Raw genomic sequence first — 9,341 nt, 5'->3', positions numbered from 1 at the left:
TTGCTGGGACAGGAAGCAAAGATATGGGACGGTAATTCTTACAATCTCTATCTCTCGACTGAACACCAACCTTAGCCAAAGTTCCTGAACATGACAAAAATGTAACCTAATGCATTCATCCTCAAGAAAAAGCCACTGACCAAGTAATCAGCAATCCTACAGACAACACAAAACCATATGTGAACAAGCTAAGACAAGATGGAGAGACTGAGATGAAAATAACAGCATGTTTCTCACAACCTCAGTTATCATGAGAGCACACATCAGAATACCTGCAGCCCGACATAGGCCACTTTTTTTTTCAAGAAAATGCACTTTTTATATATGTTTTGCATAGCTGCAACGTTCTTCTTTAGAACGGCTGCCCACTTTATTGTTCTTCTTAGTGCTGTGTGGTGAATGGTACCAGAATATTGTAACCAAAATATTGTCTGATAGAAATATTTGCTTACAGCATTCTGGCATGCAACCGTATCTGAAAAGAACAAAGCGTAAAACCAACACTCAGCCTCAGCATTAAGGGTGTCAGCATGGCGTCCAGTATTGAGCCTAAATCATAATGTACACAGATAGCAGTGTAACTTCCAACTTTGCCTGGGCTATGCACCCAAATAGCAACAATCATACGTTTTTTAATTCTTGATTCTTCGATGCTGTCCACCCTTAAGTGCTCTGTATTCTTTCACTAGGCATTACAACACAGTACCTTTTTTCTTCTACTCGCTGCCATTGGGAGAATAGTTTTCAGCATAAAAAGGGACCCTTCCGGATCCTCACATCTCCGAACACTCTCAAAGTAGCTCGGCCATACAGTGTACCCTGTCTAAAATGGTACTGGCTATCAGTGAAATGCGAGTCCTAGAACAGAAGCCACCTGTAATTAAAATATCAGTCACAAAGACCTCCATCAAAGTTAGAACTGGTGTTTAGGAAAATGTAATTTATAGAAAGTTCGTCAACCGCAAAAGAAAAATAAAGTAATGTCAAAGTACCCTGTTTACCAAATAAGAAAATGTCAACATTAGAACAACAAGTAATAATCCTTCAGAGAACAAGCCTGCCAAATAACCCACATCCAATATGGGAGTGGCTTTGAAATAATACCCATCTTGATAAGCAAGGACACTCTAAGGACAATTAACCAGACTCAGTAGATCCTTCCAATATGGATTGGTCGTTTCCTTAATATTAATTCTAGAAAGATCCATCATTTTAGAAATCCCAAAATACCAGCCCAGCATCTGAGGGAACAATGACACTTCACAAAATATCAGCCCTGGACGCCCAGCCAAGCATAAGAAGAATTAACCTATCAAAGTATCCTTATCTAAGATGCAAGTGATATTAAAGAAAATGTAAACCCAGAGAAAAGAAAGCCAACCATAACAAGAACCAACATAGCCAAATATCTTTATCCAAGATGGGATTGACACTTAATAAGATATTAAAGAAAGCACCCTGATCATAAGAGAACTAACCTGCCTCCGAAGCACTGTCCAAGTTGGTACTGATCTTTTTAAAAATACCAATCCAAGGCAGATCGCAAACCTTAAAGAGAACCAGTCTTCATATTAAAGATGTGATCGGCAAAAAAGTGTTCATCTCTGGAAACTTTGCAGCTCTAGGGCCAATCAACACCAATTCTAAATATTATTGCCCTCATACATTTGAGCAAAGAACACACAACAATCATAAGAAAACCAATATACTAAAGAACTTCTATCCAAGTTGATGTTGTCCATTAACATAAAATCAACCATGGAACACATGGTCAGCCCTTGGAGACCCAAACCTGTCAAAGAATGCATCATCAAGAGGTAATTCTTAAGAAAAGGGTATCAGGCTGGACGTGGCCAAGGAGAAGAAGGGATAGGGACAACAGGCCCCAGGCTGTAGTTGGTCTTTAAACACAATTTCGGAAAATTATGATTCTGATCTCAGTCCTTAGTGGGAGAGTTTGACCTCTGATGGCTAAGACAGGCTCCAGGTAAAGTCTGGTCTGAGGGGGTTGTGGCCAAGCATCTGGGCAGGTCTGGATACAAATGTGGAAGACCCTAAGTGAACAGGTTTCCAGGCTTAGCTTGTTCCCTAGAAAAAAGGGCTCTGAGCAGGGATGCACTCAGTTCCAAATAGAGAACCTGCTTAGAATTGATTGTATTTCGGCTCCAGGCTGGACGTGGTCTTTGAGAGATAAGATCTGAGAAGGACACGTTGCTCAGGGCTCCAGGCTGGGCTTGATGAGGTAGCCATTGAAGGTGATGTATGTGTCCACATCATCGCTGTAGATGGCATTCTCCCTCTCCTGCTTAAAGAGTCGTACCCAGACCTCATCATTCTCCTTCAGGTCCAGCATCAGGCTCTGGCTCTGCATGATGCTGCGGTCACTGGGCTGGGCATAGAGAATCACCATGCCCTCCTCGTTCCTCATGATGTGCATGTATGTTTCCTTGAAGTTCCAGGTATGGATTGTAAGGGTGAAGAAGTAGATGCCAGGCACTAAGCAGTAGAACTTGCCCTTGAACATGCTGAAGTGCTCATAGAGGTTGACAAAGACGGTATCGAAAACCAATGTCTGGTAGTATTCGCTGCTGTGAAGAGCCTTCTTACGTCCCACTGAAAAGGCAGCATACTGATGTTTGCAGCGATCCCCAGGGTCTCCCCTCTGTCCTTTGCTGCCACTCTCTCCTGGCGGTCCCTGTGGACCAGCTAGACCTTCTTTGCCGGATTTGCCAGGTGGCCCTCGGTCTCCGATGTCTCCCTTGTCTCCTGGAAGAAAGAGAGTAACATTGTAACACTGAACAGATAAAGTGAGAACAGAACAAATGTGTGATGGGCTGCATCATAGGTTCTTAAATGTTGGCCGGTGCTCAAGCATGCCCGTTTGTGCCACTCAATGGCTAGGGCTTTGGATGGGGGAAGACGTCACAGATAGAGGGAACAGCAGGCACATTTGTTCCTTCCATTCCTCATTATGGTTACCTTTGCTCTGCCACATGTTTAGCTCATCAAGATCAAAATAGATTTATTTATGAACCACCACTTGCAATGTTTATGCACAGTAACAGTTCAAATAGGTAACGTATTTAAGTGATTTGACTACAAAGACTAGTACATCCGATCCCACATATGTATTGCTACATTTTTTCACATTTCAATAAAAAGTATACATAATCAGTACTTTCGATAAGGATATTCTCAGGTGGATGTTGTGGAAATTCGGGGGCCTATTCACAAACAGCATTTTGTAGTTTGTTTTTACAGTGGTACTACTAACATACTACAAAATACTGTTAACATACCTAAGTGTGAAGGTCTCCTCCTATGCCACTCCTTTCTGCCCTGATTGCAGAGATGCCCACACACATAGGCATACCTTTTAGTAGTAAATATGGGAGAGATTGATTGAGTGGCTGGGAAAATTGGGCATACTTCCAGCTAAAGAGAAGGGTTTTGAGTAAGGAGAGGTTAGGGGTTGGCTAGGGAAGAATTTAGGGCAGGACATTTACCCTTCCACAAAAGAGCAAGACCATTGCTATTAAAAAACAGCATTTCAATAGCTATTACAGCCTTAAAGGACCTAAAACAGTCATTAGAGTACTCTAGCACAGAGTTGGACTATATCTGGAGCTCATATGTGAAGGGAGGGACTACAATTCCTATCTTTTCCAAGATATAACTAAAGATCATTTGTTCCTGCGTTAAGAATCTGCTAAGGCCCACCGCTAAGTGCTGCCCCCTGAGCTCTCTGTTTGAAGGGTGTGTGAGGTCCTCCTCCACCCGCAGGCTCCGGCCTGAGCCTCATCCCATGTGGTCCGGTGGGAGAGCACTCTGCTCTTTTGCCTCTCTTTTCCTGTTTCTTTGTGTGCCCTCCTTTTTTCTTTTCTTATTTTACCCTTCTGTCACTTTTCACTTTTTCACTTCCCACTCTTTCCTTCATTTTGCGTCGCATGTCCACCCTCCTGGACGACACAACAACGCTCATGGAGCACCTCCACTTCCAGATCCAGACCAACCCCAAAACAACCTTCCGCGGAACCCTCATCTACAGGCCGCCCGGCCCCGTGCTCCCTTTACCAACACCATCACTGACCTCCTTGCATCCCACGCCCTCGTATCCACTGACTACATCCTACTCAGAGACCTAACCTTTTCTTTTGTGGTCTATTTTTCTCTTTCCTACATTTTTCCCTTCTTCCACTTTTCCCTTTTTCACTACTCACTCTTCTCACTCTTTCCTTTGTTTTCCCCCGCTGCTGCTGCGCCCACGGCCCCCCTCCAGTGTGTCCTTGCTGCCTTCCAGCTGACCCACCCTTCCTAGTTAATGACGGCCGGTGCACGGCAAGAAGAGCCAGACCACTGACCTGGTCAGTGTGACTGCTCTCCCCCTGCACAGCTCCACCACTCAGTGCTGCCTCCTGAGCTCTCTGTTTGCAGGGTGTTCGAGGCCCTCCTCCACCCTCAGGCTTCTGCCTGCTCCTCATCCCTGATGGTCCAGAGAGTTCTCTCTGCTCTTCTGCCTCTCTTTTCCTGTTTCTTTGTGTGCCCTCCTTTTTTTGTTTCTTCTTTTGCCCTTCTGTCACTTTTCACTTTTTCACTTCTCACTCTCCTCACTCTTTCCTTCATTTTCCTTTGCATGTCCACCCTCCTGGATGACACAACGACCCTCATGGAGCACCTCCACTTCCAGATCCAGACCAACCCCAAAACAACCTTCCGCGGAACCCTCATCTACAGGCCGCCCGGCCCCGTGCTCCCTATACCAACACCATCACTGACCTCCTCGCATCCCACGCCCTCGTATCCACTGACTACATCCTACTCAGAGACCTAAACTTCCACCTTGATAACCATGATGACTCAAACACTGCCTCCTTACTAGAGAACCTCACCAACGTGGTACTGAAACAACTCGCCACCACCCCCAAGCACACAGCGGGTCACACACCTGACCCCTGTCTTCACCAGAGGAAACAGAGCCTCCTACAGTCACACCACAGAACTCCTGTGGACAGATCACTGCATCCACTTCTCCTTCAAAAAACCCTCCATACACAAGCATGCCCACCGTCTCCTATGCAGAAGCTGGAACAAAGTAATCGAAGACCAGTTCACCTCCGCTCTCATCAGCACCCCACCACCGACTACGTCAGACGCAAACACCGCAGCACACAACCTCAGCTGCTGAATCACAAACTGCGATGACACACTCACCTCCCTCAAGAAAGCCATCGGAAGACACATCAAGAAAGCAAGCTGGCTCACCCCTGCAATCCACGAATCGAGACGCTCCTGCAGACAACTCGAAAAGACATGGAGGAACCACAAAATCCCAGACACACGAGCCGCCTACAAAGCATCCACCACCACACACCACCAACTCATCAAATCCACAAGGAAGAAATCCCTCCAATACAGAATCCTCACCAAAGCACACAACACCGAATAACTCTTTTCATCAGCAAGGAAATCGCAAAATCCTTTAATGAAACAACAGGCATCCCACCCTCCTAAGACCTCTGCAACTGAGTCAGCACCTTCTTCCACCAAAAGATCAAGATGATCTAGGACAACTTTGACAACCAAGATAACCTCACTGCTCTAGCTCCCCCCATGTGACACCACCAATAGACCCTGCTCATATGGATCCTTCTCATGGCAGAAAACACCTTGAAGACAATGAAAAGCATCTACTCTGGAGCACACTCAGACCCCTGTGCACACCACATCTTTCACAGAGCCGCCTCTGTCATCGCACCTGAACTACATCGGACAATCAACTGCCCCATCGAGACTGCCACCTTCCCCGACGACTGGAAACACGCCAAAGTCTACCCCCTTCTGAAGAAACCCTCTGTGGACCCGATGGACCTCAATAACTTCTGGCCAACCTCCCTGCTTCCCATTGAAGCCAAGATCATCAAAAAGGGCGTCAACACCCAGCTAGCAATCTTGATAGAAGCTAGCAATGTCCTGAGCTTTTCCCTAATCCAGATTCTGAAGCAATCACACCATTGAGCCCACCCTACCCACCGCCATCGATTAAATCCACTCCCTTCTTAACCAGGGCGAACAGCCAGCCCCCATCTTCCTGGACCTCTCTGAAGCATTCAACATCATCTCCCACTGCACCCTAGCCACCAGACTCCATGACCCCGGCATCCGCAGCAAGGCCCTCAACTGGATCCGCTCCTTCCTCACCGGCAGAATTCAGCAGATCAGACTCCCTCCCCACCTCTCGGAACCAACAGAGACCAACTGTGGAGTGCCCCAGGGCTCCTTCCTCAGCCCCACCCTCTTCAACGTTTACATGGCTCCCCTCGCAACCATCGTCAGAAACCACTGGCTCAACATTGTCTCATCCACTGACGACACCCAGCTGATCCTCTCCCTCACCAACAAACCTAACATCACCAGACACAACTTACTAGAGGGGATGAAAGCTGTTGCAACCTGGATGAAGAACAGCTACCTGAAACTCAACTCAGAAAAGATAGAAGTCCTCATCCTTGGCTCCACCCCCTCTGCATAGAACGTCTCCTGTTGGCTCTCCGTCCGCAGAAATCCCTCACCAGACAGACCACAAACAAAACCTCAGCATCATACTAGACTCATCGCTCACAATGAACCTCCAGATCAATGCTGTCTCCTCGACCTGCTTTAACACCCTCTGCATGCTCTGAAAGACCTTCAGATGGATCCCAACAGAATCCAGAAAAACTGCCACACACACGCTTATCAGCAGCAGACTGGCCTACGGCACTGCTCTCTACGCCGAATCAATAAGACACTCCTTCACAAACTCCAGGCTGTCCGGAAAGCTGCAGCCAGACTTATCCTTGACATCCCCCGTCGAAGCCACATCACTCAACACCTCCACGATCTCCACTGTCTTCCATTCAAAAAAAGAATAACATTCAAACTCCTCACCTGCACATACAAGGCCCTTCCCAACACCAGACATGCATATCTGAGCAGCCGCCTCTTCTTCCACGCACCCAAATGACACCTCTGATCAGCCCAGCTCTCACTGGACACCGCCCCACGTATCAGCAAGATTACAACAGGAGGAAAGTCCTTCTCCTACCTCACTGCCAAAGCCTGGAACACCCTCCCCCTACACCTCCAGCTATCTCCCACATTGCCCCAGTTCAGGAAGGACCTCAAGAACTGGCTTTTCAGGTGACACCAGCACTCAAGAGAGCCGCCCCCCAACCTCCAGCGCCTTGAGACCCTCACGGGTGAGTAGTTGTGCTTTACCAACCCTGATGGATTGATAGTACCACCCATTGTCACTCAAAGGTCCTAAAACATGCTCCCATAGAAAATAATGGCGGCAGGGACTTAAAATAAAACTTCACATGAAATAATGTTAAAATCAATGAATGTGTACAAACTTTAAATATATATATATATATATATATGTATTTCAATGTTAAAAAAAAAATATATAAATTATAAATAAATGTTATGTTTAAATATTGTAATGATTTTTTTCAATTTAAAAATAAATGTAAATTTCATTTTTTTATAAATATTTAAATTAAATTAACGTTACACATAAGTTACAACAACTTCTAATACATAATAAATAAATATATAAATTTCACTTAAGATGGGTATTTTTAAATAAATCTCCCATTTAAAAAAATGTATATACTTACATTAATTACATTTTTAATTTGAAGTTTAGTTATATAATAGTGTGGTAGCATAATCCACATTTAAAATAAATAGATTTTTTTTCATAGTAATTCTCTAATGGTATGCTTTGCAGATAGAGATTGGTAAAACATCAACCTCTTAAATCAGTTCAAATGCCAAGATTGCATACATTTAAAATACATATATAAAATTAATTCACATTAATGTTTAACTTGAAAAGATTTCATTTTTTCTAGCTTTAACTTTTCAAGATGTGCCTATAATTTCCCATAGGGAGTTCCCCACTCTGATTGTGGAGGTGTCTGCCAAGTGTGTGGAAGGTCAAATACGGTAGTAAAGTCACTACCAATAGTAACGTTAGGTCGTATATGATGTTTTTACTGACTCCACACCCTGCTTCAAGGGGTGGGGACATGTAAGTCTTCACTTTTGAGTAACTTTACGCTTGCAAATGATGAATAGCCAAAAGTTTTAAAGTTACTCAGAGGTGAAGAAGTAAATTTAAATGTGTGTATTTACTTGCATGTAAATGTACCTTTGTGAATAGCCTCTCAATATTTTCGATTTGATGAGTCCAAATGCCGAAAATAGTTAACTTGTCCTGTGGGGGTAGGGAAAAGTTTTTTTGTTTTCATTTCTTTCTTTAATCACTCTTTTCATATTCTAATCTCAATTATTTCTGAAAATCTGAATTTGAAAACCCTGAATCACGAGAGAGGATCTTTCTGTGAAAATTGAAGATCACGAGGATGGATATCGAACGTGATACCTATGATACAGTGAGCTAAATAATAAAGGCTCCTTGCATATTTATACTTCAAACAAAGAAAAAATGAACACGTCCCCACTGCAGCATTAATATCTAAGTTGGGTAAATAAACCATGGACAGGTCTATTAAATATCATTGAATCCATCCCTAGGAGAAAAAAATTGGAGATTGGAATACGAAAAGAGTGGTTAAAGAAAGAAACACAGGTTGGTCCAGCCCTGGAATTGGGAATGAGATTAGTGGGCATATTCTCGATTGTCGTCAGTATGATTTTGGTCCACAAAGAGGCAGTTTGCTTACAAGTGCGCCAACGCCAATCGGCTGTGGCGGACGTTGATCGGCAGTGGCAGGTGTATACCTCATTAGGACGCAATCGTTTGGGAGTAGGACTTTTTACTCAGGTACAGAATAATCCCCCTCCTGAAAAGGAGGGTCGTCCAGTCTTTCCTAAAAAGGTTTGGAATACAAATCTGTGGCAGCAACAACAGAAGCCTGGATATGATTTGCGCGACCGATCTAAAATTAAGTCGCCCAAGAGGTTTCAGGTTCCTGATCGTCGTTCTCCTCGTTCTCCTAGTTCCTTTCAGGAATCGTCGAATCAACAGTTTGGCGGAGGGGGACGTCAGGATCGCAGAGAAGGTAAGTCTGCGCAAGAAATACGCGACCCGTAGCGCCAGTTTGATGTAAAGTCAAGCGGGGGGAACCACCTCAATATCGTGCCCCATTTCAGAAGAAAAAAATTGCTGCATTGATTGCAAAGTATGCATCATACGGTGAGAACCCTGCTCCTTGACAGGAGTTGGGCTGAGACCCTCCTGGACAGCGCGGTGGAGGATACCATAGTGTGGCAGACACTCCACCAGCATCTGGAGGTGAAAGCAACTGACACTTTTATTACTGTGGAAACAG

General features: G+C 44.6%; 1 protein-coding gene across 1 annotated transcript in view; it reads right to left on the bottom strand.

The window, feature by feature from the left end:
• Nucleotides 1–315: 315 nt before the first annotated feature.
• Nucleotides 316–9,341, bottom strand: part of C1QTNF6 (C1q and TNF related 6) — a 91,139-nt gene continuing 82,113 nt past the window's right edge. The window contains exon 3 of the mRNA XM_086963133.1: nucleotides 316–2,766. Coding sequence (XP_086819259.1) covers nucleotides 2,216–2,766 — 551 coding nt within the window. The 3' untranslated portion in view covers nucleotides 316–2,215. The remainder of the gene's footprint in view (nucleotides 2,767–9,341) is intronic.

This window comes from Lissotriton vulgaris, chromosome 1_1 (genome assembly GCF_964263255.1).
Source record: "Lissotriton vulgaris chromosome 1_1, aLisVul1.2, whole genome shotgun sequence".
Classification (NCBI taxonomy): domain Eukaryota; kingdom Metazoa; phylum Chordata; class Amphibia; order Caudata; family Salamandridae; genus Lissotriton; species Lissotriton vulgaris.
The sequence above is the reverse complement of the archived record's forward strand: the minus strand, read 5'-3'. Positions and strand labels throughout refer to the sequence as shown.